This window comes from Zootoca vivipara, chromosome 5 (assembly GCF_965207765.1).
Source record: "Zootoca vivipara chromosome 5, rZooViv2.hap1.1, whole genome shotgun sequence".
In the NCBI taxonomy this organism is placed as follows: Eukaryota; Metazoa; Chordata; class Lepidosauria; order Squamata; family Lacertidae; genus Zootoca; species Zootoca vivipara.
Window position 1 is genome coordinate 41,347,798 of NC_142588.1, and position 23,203 is coordinate 41,371,000.

Here is a 23,203-nt window from a genome sequence, read left to right on the forward strand (position 1 = left end):
CCACTTTAGCATTAGATTGTAGCTGTTTCCTTCACTTTTCTTCCCATCATACTCAGCTGACTGCTAGCGACTGGACAGCCAGTTGGAAAGCTCTGCATTCCTTACTCTCTTCTCTCCAGGACAGCAGTTTGTTTCATTGTGCCAGGGCAGACAGGGAGGACAATACGCCTTCTATTCACAATACTTGATCATCAATTGCCTGGTGTCTTAGCTCCACTTAGTATTAGATGCTCAAAACAGTTTGCATGCATTATCTCAAAAATCCTTAAAACAAACTGGTGAGCGAGCTAGCATTATTAGCCTATGCTGCAGATGAATTTATAAAACTTTGGTTCCATAAACCGGATGTGGTGAATATTTACACAGCTAAAAGCTGTGGCATGCATTTTATTTGTCTTGGTGGGTTTCATTTGTTAAGTTCGTGGAATTAGCAAGGGTTCCCTCTGCTGATCATCCATATTCTTTGTGATGCCTGAAATAAATGGAAATGTCACTTGGCTACAGTGGGAAAGCACAAAATGTGGTCTTCTCTGCATTTCTGCATTCCTCTAGTTGAAAGTATTATGAAAATGTTCCGCTTTCAAAATGTTCTCTTTGACTTGTCAATATTCTAGCACATATACCATTATTCCCATTTCACAGAAGGAAACTGATGTTAAAAAATAGTGAGTACTGACATACCTAAGTAGGCATATATTAAACATTTATTTATTTTTTAGTTCAGCAATGGATCATACTGTCTCTGGTAGTAGCATTCCCATTTCAAAAATTAATTTGTTGAGTTTAGGAACTGTTTATGTGAATATAGTTCTGGATCAGCAACTCCGTAGCCAGTTATTGACCTTTCTCTTCTCTCTCTCTCGTGTTGAGAACAGCAGGGAGTTGGATGTGGCGCCACTAGAGGCAGGATCAGCAGCATTGTTCGTGGTTATAGCCACTGTGGATTTAAATCAGCATTTAGTAATTATTCTTTGTACTGCTCTTTGCTTGTTTGATGGCTTGGTATTTCCTTAGCTGCTGTTAAGTTACCTATCCTAGCTAATAAATAATAAGCATTCCTTTAGAGGCTTAGGTGCATGGATCTCTCTCTGTGTTTCTTTGCTTGTTTATTTATTTACTTTAACATTTTATTCCTCCGTTCATTTTCCCAGAAGGGATCCCAAAGCAGTGTCCAATAAAATAACAATACCAAAACCATTAAGGCATTAAAAGCAAAATAAATAACAATTCTGCATTAAAAATAAAGCTCAGAAAGTATTTTTAAAACCTGACAAGGCAGGTGCAGATAGGAAAGTTTTCACCCAGTGCCAAAACAGAGAGCATCATTTCTAGGGAGAAAGTTCCAGGATAACGGTTCCATAACCAAAAAGGCTCCATAACCAAAAATCAAATAACCCTTAGTTATTACCCGCCTTATTTCTACAGGACATCTGGGGAAATTACTGTATCATAATATAAATTCAGGTTCAGGTGGGAAGATGAAGCTGTACAACTTCCCGTGTTACAAGCTGCATGTTGAATAGTTCTTGGAAGGGATTGGGAACTTGTGTTGCTCTTTAAAAACTGGTGTCTTGTATCCCATATTCCCAAACTCATTTGGCAATCTAACCACTGTGTTTTACACCAAATCCAGTTTCCAGATTTCTTTCAGTGACAGCTCCATGTGCAAGACATGTCGTCCAAAAGGGATATTACAAGAGACTGTGCCACTGGAGAGAGGCCATCTCTGTCCAGGAGGGTCACTGTCAATGTTCCAGCTTAAGCTGATGTACATAAAGTGCTTGAGCAATTAATGTCAACGCTGAATCTGATAGCATATCAAAACTGCAAACCAGGTCTTTCAGAGGTAGTACATACCTGTTCAGAACAGGTTGGACACTATAACTCAAGTCAGAACCACCCACCAACAATATATCTACCTTGCCTGCATTGAGCTTCAGTTTATGTTGGGAATCTGAGGTCAGATACCCACATAGCGAAAGTTGCCCACACTTTCAGTCGCCACACAGAGGCAGCTTAAGGTCCAAATAGCTTTCTGTTGCAGAAAATAAGGCCTCAGCAGTACAGTTCCAGACGTTGATATACTAAATACATAACAGCTTGTATGAGTGCAGATACAGATAGATAGATATATACAAGCAGAGCTTTTTTCAGCTGTAACTCCTCTCAGGTGGGCAACACTGCCATTCTAAGATAATAAGGGGCTCATTCATGGTGGATTCCAGTACCTCTTTTTCTAGAAAAATAACATGGTATACAAGAATGAAGTATTTCTATTGCTCCATCAATTCAACATGACTCAAGCTTCTCAGTACTGACCCTGATACAGTTTGTTGGTCTTAGTTCAGCATATTACTGACATAGCTGCCAAGTTTTCCCTTTTCTCGCGAGGAAGCCTATTCAGCATAAGGGAAAATCCCTTTAAAAAAGGGATAACTTGGCAGCTATGATTACTGATTCCAGACACAGGGTCAGCATCTCTACAGCTTTACCTGAATTTGATGAGAAGTAGAAGCAGGAACATAAAAAGATGCCTGATACTCAGTTACCACAGAATCTACTACTCTGGAAGCAACACCTCTCCAGAGCTTTGGACAGGAGCCTTTTCCAGTCCTACTGGAAATGCCAGGTACTGAACCTGCAAACTTTTGCATGAAAACAATGCACTTTCCCTCCAAGCCACAGTCCCTCCCCCAAAAGAATAAAGGGAGAGCATATGAAGCTGCCTTATACCAGACTATTTGACCAATTAGCCTGGTGTTGTCTTCTCCAGCTAGTAGTAATCATCCAGGGTCCCGGGCAGAGAGGTATCCCCCATTGTTTGTTTCCCGATCCTTTTAACTAGAGACCCCAGGATTGAACATGGGCCTATCTTCATGTGAAGCACATGGAGTTATGGTCCCTCCCTAAACTGAGTGTCATCAGCATACTGTACTGATAATCCATTGACTACAAGATTTTGCTTGGAGCTCACTTCAGAAAAGAGCAATATTTTGGTCTGAAGCACTTTGGAGATTGTTTGATTTGGCTTGAAAAGGGTTGCCTTTGCAGTTTTGGGATTTTTCTTTTCTTTTTAAGATTCACTTAATCTTCCCTATTGTTTTATGGTGTTTTGTTTGAAAATAATGGTGTTTTGTTTGAAAATGAGAGAAGTACCCCCAGATAAGAAACCTGCCTAATTGTAGACAAATGGGCAGGGATTTTGATACAAGTTCTTGTTGGGTGTGAACTAAAAGGGATTTGGTTCTTGGAGTCATTCTTCTGGCAAAGGTTATCTAGTGACCAAACCCAGTCCATGCCAAACCTAGTTCTGAAGCTGTACTGATAGAAATCCATATTATGTGTTATCTCAGAGTTCCTATCTACTTAGGCACCTTGTCCAAGAAGGATATATTAATGATTGATCAGCTGATAGAACAATCTTCCTTAGCAGAGGTCTCCTTCAAGGTCTTCAGGAATGGTTACTCCTGGACTCTGGTGGTCAGCCCTGCCATACTAGATGAGCAGGTAGGTGGGTTGACCAAACTCTTCCAGGTGCCTTGTGCACATTTATTGGGACTTAGCAACTGAAATCCTTCCAACAACACTTGATTGCACGATCTAGACACATTTACTGACTGTACTGTAGGCAACGTGGCATTTAAAGACACTACAGATGTAAGTAATTTTAAACTTCAAAATTCATTTACATCACAGCAGATGGCAGAGTTATCTATACATTTAAGCACAAGCCAGTTAAAGTTAACCACTTAGAATTACAGTGGAAGGTTATGCATAAGTGTTTGCAATATAGGTACAGTACTGACAATCCAGCTTGATTTCTGATACCTTTCTTGCAGCCTTTGTAATTTTCCCTTCTAGCCTGGTTCAGCACCTGCCCATTCCATTTCACATGTGGCTTTTCTCATGCCATACATGAGTGTGGCTTCTTGTGTAAGACAGATTCTTCATCCAAGACGATTGACTGTCTTTTTGTGGAGGTATTAGAACCACTTTCAAACCTCTGGGTTAGTCACTAAGTTTTGCGCAGCATAAACCTTTCCCATTATTTTTAACTGTTTCATCTCACCTCTATGAATTCCGTAATACCTTTTAAAAATTATGAGTACATTTTGCTTAATTCTTGCTTGGATATCATTGTGCAAGATCCCATGCAGTGTAGTAGTTTTATTCCCCAGATTTCTTCCTGCCCTTCAGGTTTAGCCTCTTAGGTTATGGTCATCTGGATAAAGCCTTCTGGTTTCCTCAACAACTCTCCACAACTTTTTAAAACTGTGAAAATGTATTGGACACTGTTAGTTCCCCTTATAGCTCAGTTCCCAGCAGACAGATACTGATGTCGCAGTGCTAGACACAGTCCCTGTTCCTAGCTACTTAGCTGGCATGTTGGTCCTGCTAACTTGAGCATCTGTGTGGTTACTTACAAAATATGTCACATGAGTGGCAGCAGGTGTTTGGCAAAGCCTTTGTGTGTGGCCTGAAGGGTGGGGGGCATCTATCTAAACTCCTGTTGGTGGCTGTTGTTTCTGCTGCAGCCAGAGGCATACACCCAAATACATAGCCTACATTAACAGATCATGTTTCACTTTAAGTTGTGAAATAACGGGGTGTGGCACAGATTAAATACGTTTTTGAGATAACTAGGAAAGTGGGGCAAATGTACAAGTCAGTTATTTGGGGGAAGGGAGAGGGTGACATGTACACACAATTCAGAGTGCCCAGTGTAAAGTTTACTTATTGTTATTATTTTGACCAGCACACACATGATTTCATTCAAGGGCTGCCGGGGGAGTTGGGACGGGGGACGACAAACTTTGATTAGTTAAAAGCGGCAGCAAGGTCTGGAGGGAGTGTTCGAAAGAGTTGGGAGCCGCAGAGAGGTGACTATAACTCCTCTAGCAATTTCAGACTGTTCTTCTGTAGCAGGACAAAAGCCTTTTCTTTTGCTTCCCGTGTTCAAAGAGACATTTGTCTCCAGACTTTGCAGCTGTGGGCCGTGGGGATGCTTGTTTGAAGATACCCCCTTGTAGGCGAGAGGAGAGTCGGCACACCGAACAGTAGTGTAGTATCTTATACTTTTTCTGCCCCCTCCCTTTCCCTCTCTTATGCTTTTTATTTCTCCTCCTTCCTTCTACTCCTCCTCCTCCTCTCTACCATGTGCATTTTTTAATAAGACGAAGAATGTGGAGGCAACGTTTTCAAGGCAAGGGGAAATTTCCTGTTTTTCTTTCCTGTTTGTTTAATAAAGTGTGCCATTGACTTTTAAGAACTGCAGCGACTATTGTTACAAGCGAGTAATTCAAGGCAACACTTGGCTTGCTGCTTGATGCACTTTTTATATACTGCCGGAGAAGATGTTTAAATCCTTTTCGTTTTTTAAAAAAGAAGAAGACGGCGACGAAGCTGAAGCTGTGTGGCGTAGGCAAGTGAGATTAATAAGAATTAGGCAAATGGCTTCTTCTGCTTTTGTTTCGGTGAGATAGTACCAGGCGTCTTCCAGCCACACAAAGGCTGCCATTTACCAGGGAGTCCTCCCTAATTCTCTTGGCAGGGGTGCCATTGGAATCGGATACTAGTGGGTGGCAATGGGGAGGAGCTGCAAAAGAGGACAAGCAGGCTTTGTGTATTTTTAAAAAATGCAACAAAAGCACTTTATACATTGAGCTGGGTGCAACAAGCTGTGCAGCTTGTGAGTGGGATGGAGTAGTTTTGAGATCTCAGTGTACATAGAAAGCCCTCCCTCCCCCTCCTTTCCTTAAAAGCTCTCCACTGAAACATTGGCTAAACTCCACAGAGAGCTGAAAAAGCCAGAAAATATTTATTGAACAATGCTTCTGACAACTGGCTTGATATTTGAAGGCTTTGGAAAGAGAAAACAGACAATCTTAATTTTGAAAACAGTTCTGGGGCAGCTTGTTGATACTCTGGTCAGAAAATTGGGTTCTGTTTCCTTCCTATTGTACACACCCTGCTTTATTGGCACTTAGTTCCCGTTGAATAGAATGGTACGCTTTTATTCCTCTGGCCCTTTCTCTGATTTGCTTTCTGTACATACAAAAACATGTAGTTTATCATCTCTCACTGTTTTACTTTCTTAAATGCTGCACTTCCTTTGATTCATGTCCCAGACAAATGTGGTCTAAGATGATGGTTGCAGAAGTAAGATGCATGGTTTCACAATATAAATAAACGAAGGTGATAGAAGGAAGGGTGGCTTCGTACCTTTTAAAATTGCTACCTGATTTGAGCATTTCTACTTAGAAGATGAAGTAATTTGTTTTTGGTCCTTTGTGTTATCAGTAAAGCATTTGCTACAGGAGCAGCCATGGTACACGTCATATATTGTTTGAAACTATTCATTTGCATTCCCCCCCCCCATCAATTCTAATCCATGGGCTTAGGTTTTGATACAGTATTTACAGGCATGAAAGCCTTTAAACTATAATTTATATTTTTCAAATATGTGTATAACTAGTGCTGTGTATCTGTGTTTGCAGGGAAGGTGTGGCAAGAGGTCAGCTATTTTAACCATACTGTTAGGGCTGGGAGTCTTAACGTTGTGTTGCATGGTTTTGGGGGTTGCAGATCAGTTCATGCTCTGTACTGAAAAGCAATTACGTACTGGCACATCCTGTTCTCCTATTCCTCCCGTTCCAAAGTTTTGTTTCTGTCAAGTTGAAGTAATTGACTTCATCCAGCTCCTCTAAGTTGGAGAGTAAGAGGGAGAAATCTTTCTTAAATATTTTAGTCACATTTCCCTCTAATGTTTATCCTTAGGTTTTTTGTGTGTTTTTTTTTAAATCAATGCAGGGGCTTGGCATTGTTTGAAAAGCTTAGGTCATCGGCACTCTCAAGCCTGCTATAGGAAAGAAGGCTACATTTCTCTTGCCTTGCTTAAAATCACTTATTTAATTGGGTAATAAAGTTTGAGATAACTGCCTTTGGTGCTTGGCATTTTATGGTTTCAAGAAGCAGGCACCGACCCTAACTGTATTGTCGCTAGTAAATGTTTCCTGCTTTCCTAAGGAACTAAGCTCTGATTACAAATTATTGAGAAACATGGGAAGTGATACACAGTGTATAAACTGGCAGCCGCAGTCTGAAGCCATTGTCCTGGTAGGGAATCTAGCTTCAATTATCCTCTGATTTGCTTCCCCATTCTGCCCTTGACAGTAACAAGGCGAGGCTGTCATTAAGTGATATTCTCAATCCTAGAGACTGTGCACCAGAGTCTAAGTACAGTCGGAGCACTTTATTCAACCAGGAAGAAAGGTTTGTTGGGACAAAGCATAGCCATTCAGCTCTGGATTGTAAGCCTTACAGTTTTATGTGCCCCCCCTATCCTGGTTATCTGCTTAGGGCAAGCTTCTTTCACTTATCCAAATCATCTCAGCACTCAGCCATGCATACTGTGACACAGTTGCACTTCCATCTGGATACAAGGCTGGAAGATGCATTACTTTGCAGTAAATGCAGGTATAAATGGGTATATTTAATATATCTGATGTTTGTGTTGCTTGCAAATATTTATGTATTACTTGCAAATATTTCATTTAAACTTCCATTTGTTCAAATATATTCATTAACTTACAACTACATGTGAAATAATAATAATGATTATTATTATTATTATTATTATTATTGGGTTGCTCCAGTCACTGTGGGCGGCTTCCAACAGAATATTAAAGAAACCATGATGAAACATCAAATATTAAAAACTTCCTGATACGGGACTTCTGAAAGTCGTATACAGTGGTACCTCTACTTACGAATTTAATGCGTTCCGAACGCACATTCGTAAGTCAAAAAAAATTGTAAGTCGAATCCCATAGGAATGATTTGGGAGAAAAAATTCGTAAGTAGAAGCAACCCTATCTAAAAATTCGTAAGTAGAAAAAATCCTATCTAAACTGCATCCAAGATGGCGGACGGAGCTCCGTTTGTAAGTAGAAACGTTCGTAAGTAGAGTTATTCGTAAGTAGAGGTACCACTGTAGTTGTTTTTCTCCTTGACATCTGATAGGAGGCATTCCACAGGGCAGTCACCACTCCCAAAAAGGCCCTCTGCCTGGTTCCTTGTAACTTCACTTCTCGGCACTGAAGGAACCGTCAGAAGGCCCTCAGAACTGAACCTCAGTGTCTGGGCTGAACAATGTAGCTGGAGAGGCTTCTTCAGATATATGAAATGCACAAGACAAGAGCTAGGTTAAATTTCTCCTTAAATTCTCAAGCCATAACTTCACAAAAGCCAGTCCAATGCATTTCAGTGCCATAAGCACCTGTCTGCTCCCTTTTACCTCCATTTTGCCCTGCTGCTTTCCACACCTGTGAACCCCCTGCTATCACCTTCCAAATAACTCCCTCTCAGTCAAATTGGCCTGCATCCCTTGAAGGCAGTTGGAGCGTCTAGGGGTGGCACAGATACCCATTGTAAGCAAGCCCTGCATCCAAGACAGAATTTTCATTTGTTCTATGTCAGGGGTCCCCAGACTTACCGCGCGGCGGGCCGGTGCCCGCCGCGCCGACCGCGCAGTGGGCCGGAGGGCAGGGGAGTGCGCGCGCAGCGGGCCGGAGGGCAGGGGAGTGTGCGCCCGTGCGCATGCGCACACGCACACGGGCGGGGGAAAAATCGCCGAAAATCGCTTGTGCGCATGCGTATGGGCCTCCCCCGACCCGGAAGTGCACCAGAAATGACCTCTTCCGGGTCGGGAGAGGCCCATACGCATGCGCACAAAGGATTTTCGGCGATTTTTTGCCGATTTTTTAGATCGTCGCTGCGCCGCGCGCCATGAGAGCGGGCGGCGGCAGCGGGCGGCGGGGGTCGTCGCGGGCCGGATTGGAAGGCCGATTGGGCCGCATCCGGCCCGGGGGCCGTAGTTTGGGGACCCTGTTCTATGTGTATATCATCCTGTACTCCTGTAATGTTACAAGGGTTAATTAAAACTCATTTCACTTAAGACCACTCTGTGATCCAGCATATTGTCCTTGTTTTTCCTGTCAACATCCATATGCCATATATTAAGCTAATATGATATCTATTACATAGCACCCTAAATAGAAGCACAAATGCAGTATTCTTTTTTTTCTTTGGCATCAGATTTGTTGCTCTTTACCTTAGATGTTGCCCTTTTCCAGGCACAAGTGCTTATTTAGTCTTCATTAGGCATTCTGTCCAACTCAGTTAGATGCTGGGATGCTGTCTCAAATGTTTCAAGCCAAGGATCTCAGTTTTAGCCTTTACCTCATGGGGCAGCCCAGAACTTCCATACCCACTGCTCAGGCTTGCATCCTGGAGAGGTCACTTCAGTGCTGCTAACACAGCAAAAACAACTCGGGAGGCAGCAGTTGCGAGTTACCGGTCTCTGCAGCTGCAGCAGGCGTTGTGATTCTTCAGAAGTTTGACTTCATCCCCTGAGGCACACTCCATTATTTCTTGAGGCAGACGGATGTCAAGAACAACATCCTCTTCCCTAAGTTCTCTCTTTCGGCATTTTCACAGTGACTCTAAGAACATCTTTAATATCTGTCTAATGCACAAGTAAAGAACTTGGTCCCTCCAAATGCTGTTGGACTAGAGCTCTCACCATTCCTGACCATTAGATAAGCTACCAGTAGTTGGACTCCAATGATCCAAGGCCACAGGTTCCCCCGCCCTGGTCTGAGGCATCACTTCTCTGTACTTTAAAACAATAAGGGAAGCATAAGAGGCTTACGTATTTACCGATAAATGTAGCAATTTGTTTTAATAGAACAGGAAATTCAGGTATTATTTGTCTTAACTTTTTGATGACTTGTAGGATTGCATGACATAGCTTGTTATGTATTTATAGCTTCCCTGTTAACTTAAACCATTCATGGATTACATTCTATAAATACTTTCTTTCTTTTTTTACTTTAGCACGGAAAATCAAAGAGAGTGATTTTAAACAACCCAGTGTTTTATCAAAGGGAGTAATCTTAAATCACTCTTCTATGAAAAATTAGGAAGGCCCAGGCTTAACAGGGAGGTAATTCTAAAGCAATTAATGACGTATTTGCGTTACTTAGATAGAGTTGCAGAGAATTCAATAGCATGTGTTGTAACTGAACTGTGGCCCTGAGTCTTTAAGAGAGAGAAAAACTAGTAAGATAACGCTAAGTTTCTTTGTCAGAAAAGCATCCCTTAGGGCAGCACTTTCAAAAGTGGCTTTTACTGTTTGAAGTTACTGGCCTATATCGCACAGAGCCCCAGCTGTTTGTGTGCATGTTGAGAAGTGTGCTCTGAATGTCGGTACTCATAGCGGTTTGTGGACCACATCTAAAAAGTACAATGCATGCCTCAAGCTGAGGCCCAAAGAGGTATTGAGGTAAGCTCTGGCATATAACCCCCACCCCACCCTGCAGGATTCTCGCTGTTGCTGTTGTTGCTGTTTTTCCCTTTCCTTGCAACAGCAAACCCTCATGCTACCTCACAAACTGTTTATGAAACTCTGCTCTGCTTCAGAAACAGAAACAGCATCCCATGAGGCAGGCCCAACAGAAATTCCTCAAGTAAAATAATAGGGAGACAATGTGGTGCATTTCGAATCAAATAATACCTCAAAGCCACTGGGCTTCAATTCTTCACAGAGTTGTGTGAAATCAGATTGCTGTCTACATGGTGATGGTGGTGTTTTAGGTGTTGTGTTTAATGATATTTTGGGCCTTTGTCCCATTTAAAGGACCTGGTCACTCATCTCCTCTGGGAATAAAGGGGTGTCTGTTCCACTTTGCTCTCCGTTTTTCTAGGGGTCCTTTGTTTTTCCTCCCCTTAGAAAGAAGGGGATGTTACACTACAACCTGTGTTTTGGGAACACCTGAAACTGTAGCATCGTTGATGCTAGTTGGGCTCAGTGCCTGGGTGGTAAATATAAAGAGCTCAATGCAGTTGTGACTGGTGGTCGGACTGCAGAAGGCAGGGAGATCCAACAGTAGGCAAAGTCACAGCCCCACTCCCTGGACTGATTGTAAGTAAGAATGCAAGTGGAGGGGCAGGGCAGGCTGAGGTTGATTGAGGCAGTGAGCCATTTCCTCTAATAGACCAACCTGGCTCCATTTAAACCACATGGTTGCAATCCTGTACCTGGAAGCACCATATATAAGACTGCACTGCAAACTGTCCAAATGTTGATTCAGGTAGAGGTACAATAGAGAAACCAGAAGTTAAACTCAGACTACCCTTCTCAAGTAGCATCCTGATCCTTTTACAAAGCCAATACTGCTTACTACAGTTTCAGATGAACCCATGTGCCAATCAGGGGTACTATTAAGTTGGTTTAACACTTATGCTCCATTTGGTTCCAGGTATTCGCCCGCAAATAATGAATGGCCCTATGCATCCTCGTCCATTGGTGGCTTTACTAGATGGAAGGGACTGTACAGTGGAGATGCCCATTTTGAAGGACTTGGCTACTGTTGCATTCTGTGATGCGCAATCAACTCAGGAAATCCACGAAAAGGTAAAGAAAATGGTTTTGTAGACCGACCTGATGAGGGAGAGTATGGCTGTCTAGTTTTGAATCCATTTCAGGTTCAGTTCCCCTTACCTGTACACTGCTTTTTAGAGTAAAAATGACTAAAATTTGTAATAAAGCAGTTTTGGATTACAAGAGGTGTCTTGGAGACCTAATTTGTGATTATGTGTGTTTGTTGGTTTACTCTATCTTTTCCTCTTTGTATTGCTGTTGCTCTTTTGATTAACAGAACTAACAGTGGATACACCTGAAATGCGAATTTCTGAGCTAAAGTTTCTTTGATGGCACCTGTCTTGGATTTTATGACCAAGTTGGTTACTTAGGCAGACAAAATCAATCTCCTGGATTCAAAAAGTGAATGATCTTGTTAGATAGGCTTTGAAATAGGTGAGTAAGAGGGGGAAAAGGTTAATGCAAACAGTTTGCCTGGTCCAGGTGCTGTGTTCCTTGTGTTCAGTGCACTTGCAAACAGTATGTGTTCATGAAGAACAGATTTAGCTATTCTGCCCGATTGATTTTCTTAAATGATACAAAATCAATAGGCGAAAGCAAAGGAATTAATGTATAAAAGATCAAACATACTTGGATTTCATGTAAACATTAGATAACTGTCTTTCAGTAACCTTTTGAACCTGGATTGGCTAGGGACCCCATGAGGTTGAGTAAATGGCTGAAGTAAATGGCTGAAGTAATAGAAATGAAGCCTTGTCAAAAGTGTCAAAATATGCAGCTTGAAAAGGCAAGCTAAGGTCCAAACAGATACATGGACCCTTCTTTAAACAGCCCCTTTTAAACTAGCTTCGGGAGGGGGAGATTAGGAACAGAAGAGCAACGCACTAGGGTTGCCCCCCCTCCCCAAAATTGGTCCCCTGCCATTCCTCTCCTCCCCACAGATTTCCACATGCGTGTGTGCTTTTGGTTTTAAAAGGGGGAAGTATCAGCAGAACATTTTGAATTTTTGTGTGTGAAACATCTTTTGTTTGGCCTTAAGGTAGCTACAATGTCATCCTGAATATAGTTGGGGACAGTGCTTCCTTTAGGTTTTTAATTCAAGGACATTCACAGCTTCTATTTCGGTTATTCTGTTTTGTTGCTAATTGTACTCTATACAATTATTACATCTATTACATCTTTGTATTATATTTTTATTTGCAGTGTTTTTGTTTTATCTTTTCAGGGAATATTTTGTTTTCCTTTATTGTATTTTTGTTTTTAGCCTTCATCTGTAATGTTTTATTTTGTGTGGAATGTATGAGGTGTTATGGGAGAGGCAGTATCTCTCCTGGGGGACACGTCATGCTCCTTGTCCACCATAAGTCTTCCCCCTGCACTGAGCTCTCGTCTATGGCTCCTAGAAGCTGTTGGCTTGGGACAGTGGCCACACCCCAGTAATGGCTTTGATTAGCCAACTGGACCAGGTGAAGGTAGCCAGTGGATCTCAAAACCTTGGTGAGTTAGCAACTTCCCCTGCATGCAAAGGCTTGGGCTCTGGCGGATTGAGCAGACTTGAACAATAGTGGGTCCACCTGTCAATAATAATAATAATAATAATAATAATAATAATAATAATAATAATTTATTATTTATACCCCGCCCATCTGGCTAGGTTTCCCCAGCCACTCTGGGCGGCTTCCAACAGAAAAATAAAACACAGTAATCTATTAAACATGAAAAGCCTCCCTAAACAGGGCTGCCTTCAGATGTCTTCTGAAAGTCTGGTAGTTGTTTTCCTCTGTTGGGAGGGCGTTCCACAGGGAGGGCGTTCCACAGGGCAGGCACCACCACCAAGAAGGCCCTCTGCCTAGTTCCCTGCAACTTGGCTTCTTGCAACGAGGGAACCGCCAGAAGGCCCTCGGTGCTGGACCTCAGTGTCCGGGCAGAATGATGGAGGTGGAGACTCTCCTTCAGCTTCTGCACATGCTGTAGAGGGAAATGAGGGGCAGATGGGAAAGCAGGTATGCTCATTTGTGAGAAAGGCTTTGGAAGTAAACCCCGAGGAGCAATCCATACCCACTGCCTTACGAGACATCTTCAGGGAGAAAAAGTTAAGGATTACCGGTAAACCCAGCACAGATTCCTAGTGGAGTCCCTAAGGTGATTTGATGGTGTCTTGAATGCCTCCTTCCAGCAACTCCTGCAGCCAAGCTGGTGCCAAATGTATTGCTTTCCTTTCCTTCGGACCACATCAGTGAGGCCCAAAGGGGAGTCTTGTTGTCTGGGCAGCCCAAGACCTCCATTTACACTGCCAGACTTGTGCCTTGTCAGAGGTCACTTTGGTGCTTCAAATGCAGCAAAATCCATTTGATGTTTTAAGATAGGTAGCAAAGTGCTTAGAATTTTTAAAATATTTTTTGGAACTGCAAACTGGCATAAAATAATTTCAATAAATAAATAGACCAAAAAAAACGTTGCAGAATGCCACTTAGAGTCTGTTTAAATCATTACGGTGTGGTGGATCCTTACCTTGACTTGTAAAAGCTGTTTCTATTTCCTGTATTAGTAGTTTTACTGAGCACATAATATAAAACCTGTAGAATTTGGCATTCACTTCTCAAAAGATGATATCAGATTGTGTCCATCCATGAGCAGATGTCTTCTGCTCATGCAATGGGACTTGCACGCACACCCCTTGCACTCTCTCACACACCCCTTGCAGCCTTCATATCCCCCAAAAAATCTGATTCAGAAGGGGCCTCAACCCTCTTGAGCAGTTTTGGAACATGTGTGAGATAACAAAAAAAAACCAAGCATAACAAAAATTAGTCATAAACAATAAATTAAACATCAAAAGTAAACAACCAAATTAAACAATTTCCACATAAACCGTAAGATCTCAAATAAAGATACAAAAAGCAACAACCCACCCCCTCAACAGAACCCCCTAAACAATACCCCAGCCTGCTCAGCAGGCTCAGCTTTTGTAGCTAGGGCCCCACCCTCCCAGGCCAGGTGGAAAAGGCCTGAAAGGCAGGGAGCAGGTCTTCAAGGATTCCAAATTCTCTGAAAAAAATAAACAATTATGTATGATATCTTTGTCTCAGAACACTATGTATGTTTGTTTTGGATTATTTATAAACCTCTAAACACTACAAAATGCTGCAGTGGTGTACAATAAAAAATACAACATATCAATGGATATCTTTGCACAAAGAAGGGTTGACCTGAAAAGTTGTTCACCCTGAATGCCACGTAGAAAGAGATACTTCTGGGTGAGCAGAAGGCTTGAAACCTAAGTCTCCAAGAAATGAAGATAAAGGGGAGGAGGAGAGGGGAGAATGACAAGATCAAAAATGACTGGGTAGAGGTGGCAGGCAAATCCTTAGAAGGCTTACTGTCATTCATCGCTCAGTCTGTCCTTATAATGCTCCTGACCTAAGGAATTATCCCTCGGTAGGGCAGCCTTCAGCGCTAGTTTAAATAATCAGCAGTAAATAGCCTGGTCAATACAAATGTAGAGCTGTATCCAAGGTATCTTAAGCATGTTGCCTGTTCAAAGCCTTTTCTGTTTTCATGCTGTGTTTACTCTGAGTACGGAATAATGAGGGTGAATATAACTTTACTCTTAGTGACTCTCTGGCAGAGAGTATAAATCTGTGCATTAGAGTGTAAATCCCGTTGGGGCATGTAGGGCCTTCTGATCTGTAGTATCCAGTCACATGAGGCCAATTGGATGTCAGAGGCTGTTGCTTTATCTCTTTCTCCTCCCCCTCTTAACCACTGTCTGGAAACTTCATATTTCCTTTATCATATTTCCCTTTAAAATTAGATTATAACCATCTCCTAAATACAAATCCTGCCTTCTCTTTTCTCAGTTTTCATCAGCTCCTGTTAGTGTCATAGTATTTCATCTACTAGGCACTGAGAAAGCACATTTGTGGCTTGGTGATGGCTTTTGCTCAGCTTATGGAAGAGCCCAGCTCAGCATTCAGTCTACTAGCAACCAGCTGGGAATGAAATGATCTGGAGTTTGGTTGAATACAATACCGTTCAGGAGGACAGTTCATGGCGTCTGGTTTATAATAAAACGCTGGAATATATAAAACTGCTATTAATATAAAGTGACACATATTACCTCAATATTCAGGAGTGCTCAGTAACAAATGTTTAGCTCACGTAGGCTAGAAACAGATGACCAGCTATCAAGTGGATTTTTCAATTTTCTCTGTTTTTAAAAAGTGTAGGAGGTATTTCACCACCCCTTGCATCAGTGAAGATTGGTAGTGTATGATAAAAATTACCTCTATCAAGCGCCTTTTTTTTCATTAACTACATTGTATGATGGTCTTGTGTATTAATCCAGAGGTTCTGCTGTATTTGAGTTGTATCCAACTAAGTTTTACACAGATTGGACCCATTGAAATCAATTGATCTATGTTGGTCGTGTGTATTATTTTAATTTGGTCTACTTCGATTAAGACTAGCATTGGACTAGCAACTCTCTGTCAGTAAGTACCATAGACCAGTGTTTTCCAACCTTGTGCCTCCAGATGTTTTTGGACTACAATTCCCATCATTCTTGACCACTGGTCTTGCTAGCTAGGGATGATGGGAGTTGTAGTCCCAAAACATCTGGAGGCACAAGGTTGGGAAACACTGCCATAGACAAGCAGGGCGGCTTCATGGGCTGCAGAATTCTAGTCAACTAGTGAGCAAGTATCCAAAGTGTTCTCCAGCTTTTGTCCAGAACAGTTTCATCTTGGTCTCCCACATGTTGAATTCAGAGCCCATATATGTAGGGAGCAGTCTGGGGGGCTAGAGAAAGGGACTGCAAATACCTCTGGGAAATCCCATATTTACTTAATCTAGGGGGGAAATCAGTCCTTTCATCACCCAGTAATATATACGTGTGGATTTTCCTAAGGGATAGTGTAGAGGCTAAAATAAACTTCCAGTCGAGAAAGAGAACAGGAGGTAGTTAGTGATAGATTGAGCTGGGAACCAGTTGCACTGACCATTTGGAGAACTCACACTTCCTTTTCTACCATTTAGACTACTGTTGTTGAAAGAGAAGTAGCCTACATCACCAGGGATTTGAGAGTGTTTAGATATGCAAAGATCTAGATATTGTTGAGTATTATTTTGATTGAGGTATTTTCATGGGACTACATGGGGGCATATAGTGCACTCGATACAATCCAGGATCTCATGCAAAATATTTCTAGAACTGAAAGATTATCCAGGGGCAGAGGCATTCAGAGGGAAGCAGTGGTGTATTTCTATTTTTGACACCAGACAAAAGAGCACAAAGCACACACAGATTCTCACTGCTTATGATTCTTGTTTAGGCAGTGGCCCTATTCCACCTAAGTTCTTCCAGAGTTTAAGCCTGTTGACCTCAAATGAAGACTGATCCTTCGGGGCAAAATTTCACACGTACATACTTGCACACACGTACACACACATAGTGAGAGCTACACACATTTATTCTGGAGTTCTTTAGCGTTTTCATTATTACTTGGGAGTCTTTGACCACTTAATCAGATTGAACCAAGTGCCTTGCTAGATGTTTGTGCATGACTCATCACCGGACTTCAACAGCTGTTACCGGAACATGTCCATCTGCTTCACTAATGTCTATTATTTCCTTCTTTTGTGTGTGTCTGTTAGGTTTTAAATGAAGCCATTGGAGCAATGATGTACCACACTATCACTCTCACCCGGGAAGACCTAGAGAAGTTCAAGGCCTTACGAGTCATTGTTCGAATAGGCAGCGGTTATGACAACGTAGACATCAAAGCTGCAGGGGAACTTGGTATGTTTTAGACGTAACTTCAGTGCCTCCTCCTTAACTAAGTTTTTGGTTTTCGTTCTAAGTAGAACAAATTACTTGATTGTCTCAGAATCATGTTTACAGCAGGTTTCTGGTGGGAGTGACTTTGATTCCATCCCAGCATACGACAAAGCAGCTCTGTTTTGCTTGCTGTGATGCAGCTGCTTCAAAGACCATATGGGAAATCCAGTGCAGATAGCACAGATTCATTGCAGCTAAGGGCTTCCACATTATCAACTGTAAACTGAATAAAACATCGTGTAATGTTCTGATGGGACAGGAATCTCTACTGGCAGAGAGATGGTCCATAGATTACTATGGTTTGGGTTACTTTGCCTCCTCCTCTCTGGTGGCTGCTGCCTGTTGCATACATGGATAGCCTTTCTTCAAAAAAGATTGTTTAATGGAATGGCCTGGCATGTAGACAATAGTCCCCTTGGTTTTAAATCTCTTAGCAATGAAGTCTCTTTTTGCCTGACAACAAACATAGGCAACTAATTATGTTATCCTTAACTAGATTTAAGAATTACAACATATTGGCCATTTCTGTGTGCTACTAAAATGCTAGTGAGCTGTTTGCAAGCAGCACCGTTAATTGTTTTATCACTAATGAGTGCCACTGCATTAGCATATAAAATAAAATTGATCTTTATAGGGTGCCAGCTGTATATGTTTGTCGATAGGGTGTCATTAAAGTGATTAATTGCTAAGGAGTACTCCATTGTAAATCTTAATAAAACTAAAGAAACACACATTCTCTACAGCAGACATTCTAAACAAGACACTTTGCTGGATCATCTACAGGTTTTTTTCTCTTTTTTTTTTAAAAAAAATCCCTAACTTGCCTGAGAGCTCTTTGCTGTTTTCCTTACAGCATGACTTTGCTGTCAGAGATTTGTAGACTGAGAAGCTTCCCATGGATTTTTTTTTTAAGTAATCAAGGGCTGCCATGTACATTTTGAAATTTTCCTTCTGATGGCTCTTTCCCTGTCTCCAGTCCGCTGCTGTTCTATGCATGTAGTGAATGAATGAAATAATGGGGGGGGGGGTAAGAAAAAAAGAGAATATAACCAGATGTAATTCTAACTGGTTTAATTGTGTGTGTCTGAACCCTACATCTATATATTTACTATATCCATTGGGATATAGTATTTAGTCCAGTGAAGAGCCACCACTGGCATTCTTGATTAAAATACCTCCGGTAGTTGTCTTGTAAAGACTCTGTCGGAATTGGCATAAGTGATCTAGGTGGACTATTGGTCCAGCTCATTATTAGATAGCTCTTTATCCTTGTCCTATAGCAGTGTAACATTTAAAACAGGAAAACCACTGACAGCAGAGAGAAGAATGCCTACTGGCACCTGAGGCTTTGGGGGCTTTTTGACATTTAGGTCTTAATGTATGCATTACAATTCCATCTTGTTTTTTCTCCTTATTTTGGTACATTGCCCATGGCAAACTTTTGGTGGCTAGTGAAAGTTATACATTTACTTAAGTGCTTTGCATCTTTTTCCATACCACCTCCAGCTGCCCTCATCTGTAGCACGAAGTGAGCTACTTCTGCCACTTTTCCTGTAAATATTTGCCCAGGATGATTTAAGGGGGAAATACTGTTATAGGGAAGCACCAAACTACAGTGAGAAGTGCAACTGTGCACTGTAGTCAAGTGTAGACATTAGAGCAGGCATAGGCAAACTCGGCCCTCCAGATGTTTTGGAACTACAACTCCCATCATCCCTAGCTAACAGGACCAGTGGTCAGAGATGATGGGAGTTGTAGTCCCAAAACATCTGGAGGGTCAAGTTTGCCTATGCCTGCATTAGAGTGTCAAGCAAGGGATGGGTTCAAGACTCTCCAGAGCCATGAAGCTCACCAGCTGACAACCCAGAGCAAGCAATATGTACATATTATTCAGTGTTTCATACACAGCATGTTTGGCGATCGCTTTCAGGCCCCTGAATAGCCTTTTAATGCTATTTTTAAAATTGTATATCGATAAAAGGACTAAATCTGAGCAACGGGATCAAGTTGAGTTTTGTTTTTAAAGTACTTTGGACAGATGGAGGAAAGTATGCTAATGCCATAATTCCTGGTGCGATGGGGACATAATTCTGCAGGCCTGGAGAAGGAGCAAATTGTGCTGAACTTTTCATTCTCTGGAATCCTGGCAGGAGTCAGTCCTGTGCTGAATGAACATTGTTAATGCTTTGCCAAAGCTGCTTACACTACTTAACCCTAGTATCTCACCTTGCATGTCTAGGCATTACCTTGGGTAGCAGCTCCATCCCATGAAGGTGAATAATCTTCCTGCATTTAGAAGGGGCAGGAAAAGCCATATTACTTGGCAGCCTCATTTGAAATCTTAAGGAAAGGATGACTTAAAAGGAGTAAGGAGTCAGACTCCCACCAGCACCTGAGAGTCACTGGTCTAAGAACTTCCACAAAACAGCATTTAATTTTAAACCCTAGTTGGTTTAAAATCAGCCCCATATGGTGATACTGTGTGGAATCAGCTCAATTTTGATTTATTGCTTATAACCACCAGTTGTCACGTTCTGAAGTAGGATAGATGGTCAGCATATAACAAACAGGATGTGAAGTAAAATTAAGCAAAAGCTAATAAAAACCAGCTTGAATTAAAAATGTGGAATCAACAATCAAGCTTTTTCCTGCGTGCCTTCTAGAGCAGACGTTCTCAAACTATAATCCACAAACACTAGTGGTCTGTGAGTTCCATTCCAGACATCCACAGGAAGGTTGGAAATAGTTGACAATATCTGAATTTGGCCCTGAATTTTTCATAAATTTGTTCTTTGTCAAAGTAGCCTTGTTTGGGGGTGTGGGGTGGGATGAAACAAGTTTAAAAGGGCCTATCCTTAGCCATGGTTTTCATACTGTGGTGCTGGTGCAGTCTACTAAAATTTCCATACATTTCCCCTTTCCTTTGAGTTTTATTCATGAGTTAGATGCGTTAGATGCACCATAACTTAGATGCACTGTACCAAGGTCATAAGGGCCATCAGCTTCAAAGCTGGTACAAATGGCCAGAAAAGGCACGTGGTAACGGACTCTCTAAGAATGCCGGTGGAAGGATTGTTCGCTTTAGGCAGGGCAAGTGCTCTCCATACAGAAGGCACCAGGTTCAATTCCTGGTATCTGCAGTTGAAAGAATCAGGGAGCAGGTGAGAAAAAACACCCTTCTTTTCCAAAGAGCTGCTGCCAGTTGGCGTCAACAGCATGGGGCTAGGGGAACCTGGTTCCTTGTCCTGGTTCCAAGCAGAAGGAGGCTGGCTTAGAACCTACAGCAGGCATCCCCAAACTGCGGCCCTCCAGATGTTTTGGCCTACAACTCCCATGATCCCTAGCTAACAGGACCAGTGGACGGGGAAGATGGGAATTGTAGTCAAAAACATCTGGAGGGCCGAAGTTTGGGGATGCCTGATCTACAGTGTCTTTCTATGCTCAGGGACTTCAGCACCACCACAGAAGAAGAGCCTTCTGGATCAGGCCAAGGGACCATCTAGTCCTGCATCCGGTTTTCATAGTGGCCACCCAAATGCCTGTGGGAAACACTCAAGCAGGACCTGAGCACAAGAGCACTCCCCCTCTCCTGCTCTTCAGAAGCATTGCTGCCTCCAACTGTGAAGGTCGGGGATAGCTCTCATGGCTAGTAGCCATTAGTAGCTCTTTGTTCTCATGTTAAAGCTGCAGCATGCAACATGGGTCTGGATTCAAGCCTTCTGATATTATGCATTATGAATTGTTCCAAGAGATCATAAGAGAACATAGTTAACTTGGAACACCATGATAGTGGCCTTCAAAGTATTCTTTAAGTTTGCACTAGTGTGAAACCTTGAGATTTCCTGGTCTTGATCACTAAAACGTAGGTTTCTGCCCCATTCACCAGGAATTGCTGTTTGCAACATCCCCTCGGCTGCAGTAGAAGAGACGGCAGACTCCACTATGTGCCATGTCCTGAATCTCTACAGACGAAACACTTGGCTCTACCAGGCACTGAGGGAAGGAACCAGAGTGCAGAGCGTGGAACAGATTCGGGAGGTGGCTTCTGGAGCAGCTCGTATTAGAGGCGAAACCCTCGGCCTAATTGGATTTGGTATGTTTATTCAAAATGGGTCACGTTTCTTTCACTAAAACAACAGGGGGTTGGGCTTTACAAGGAGATCTGCATGGATTCTGACATCGTGCTTTGCAACTGCAACATTTGCTTGAGGAAGCTGCAGCCTTGCACAGTGTGTGTTGAAGGAGGAGGTGGGTATTTAAAATCCCCGGCTGTTTTTCTCTCACCGGAGAAAAATATCATTTACTGTATGCAGTTTGCAGAATTCAGCTAAAACATATGCTTGCTTTTAGCACACAGTCCACAGAAGCCCTGCTTGTGAGGGGCTCAGAGCTCCTGAGTTAAACTGTTCCAGTACAATGCAAAACAAGGAGCACCGCCCCATCAGCCGATGAGACTAGAGATGCTCAATTGCAAACTAGCTCATGCTCTGTAAGCTATGGTCACTCTCCAATAGTTGCTGTTGGGAGACTCCATACTCTTTTGGTTCACCCCACCTCTGTGAACACTCAGTATAAATTTGGCCAATTAATAGGCATTGGCGCCTATTTTTCTCCAACTTCTTCTACACTAGGCCCCGAGTTGTACATTTGTGCAATGTCCTTTAATGACTAATTGCAATCAAAGATAGGTGTGCTTCTTCCATTCCATCTGTTCAGAAATATGGCAGTCAAGAAAGGGAGAGGGAGAGAAAAAACCATCTCAGCAGAATCCACATTATTTTATTCCATTCACCTACTTTCTGACATGAAGGCATGATTATGTCTGGTTATTTGGCTTTCTCTCCATTTTCTGAAAAGAAGACTCCTATCTTGATGTAGAAGTCGGTTAGTTGAGCCCAGGCGGTGACATTGAATTGGAATGACATTGTGGATAATGACCTGCTGATTGCACTGCAGCTGTCCCTCTTTATCAGAAGAGCCTTATTAAACCTTTGCTTCCAAACCATGACAGTTGTCTTAGTCATGCCCAATTAAATAGCCATTCAGCAAGAGCGCAGAAGGAAAGGGGGGGGGGAGGCTACAGCAAACAAGTTGCTCTTATAATAAATAAGGCTCAGAGGGGTTTTGTTGTTGTTGTTGTTCTACCAAAGATGATCATAATCAGATTTTCTTAACATGACTTCCTCTTTTAGGTCAGAAGCTTAAATGTGGCTAGAACCCATCACTTTAGTGACCACTGTGGGTGCTGAAGATCTGCACTCTTAATACTTTTGATAAGCTGTGTTACTTATTTGCAATGGACATTTGATTTCTTGCCCGCTAGAGTTCCCTCCTTCCAGTTTGAGGATTTGGCATTACTCTAGTGTTGCGTTCCCTTTATGGATTCATATAGCAATGTCTGTTCATTTTAATTGCACCTGAAGTGCATTGGCAAATAGTTAATGGACTTTTTTTATTTAAAAAAAAATGCCGTAGCTGCTTGTATTCTAAAGGCAGATTCAAATAATGCCCTTCTACACGCTGCATTACATGGTTCATGTTTGACCTTCAACTAAGTTGGCAGTAAGACTCTATCCTAAGAATGCAGCTCTTGGAGATTAAAAACCTAACAGTAGGGAAGGAGAGAGAAAGACACAAAGCATGATGTTCTCTGTTACTCTCTTGCTCATTTTAAAATATCAGTATACCTGGATGGGTTTCTGGTATGTTATCCCCTCTTTCCCCTGACTCAATTTCACATTAAATGAAATTCCAGGTCAATTGACAAGAGGCAGTTGTCAAGTGCTTAGGGCAAGGTGCCAGCATTTTAAAATATATAATGAGTAACAGGTAATGAGTAATGGGGGCTTGCTGATAATAGCTATCATTTGTATATTCATGGTATGCATTCGTGAATTCTTGCAGTCTAAAAGAAGAGCTAT

At 42.1% G+C, this 23,203-nt stretch overlaps 1 protein-coding gene across 14 annotated transcripts in view; it reads left to right on the plus strand.

Moving 5' to 3' along the window:
* The window catches only part of CTBP2 (C-terminal binding protein 2), a 210,726-nt gene that overhangs the window by 175,769 nt on the left and 11,754 nt on the right, over positions 1-23,203 (plus strand). For 12 of the 14 annotated variants that reach the window (XR_015949995.1, XR_004693873.3, XR_015949996.1 and 9 more), the window contains 3 exons: positions 11,322-11,476; positions 17,099-17,243; positions 21,169-21,375. Coding sequence is in view for 11 of the 14 variants with exons in the window: in XM_088669587.1 (XP_088525713.1) it covers positions 11,322-11,476; positions 17,099-17,243; positions 21,169-21,375 (507 nt within the window). In the remaining 3 variants the exon portion in view is untranslated. Of the gene's footprint in view, positions 1-4,825; positions 5,423-11,321; positions 11,477-17,098; positions 17,244-21,168; positions 21,376-23,203 lie in introns of those variants that run through there. The other 2 variants (XM_088669594.1, XM_088669595.1) reach the window with 2 other exon arrangements.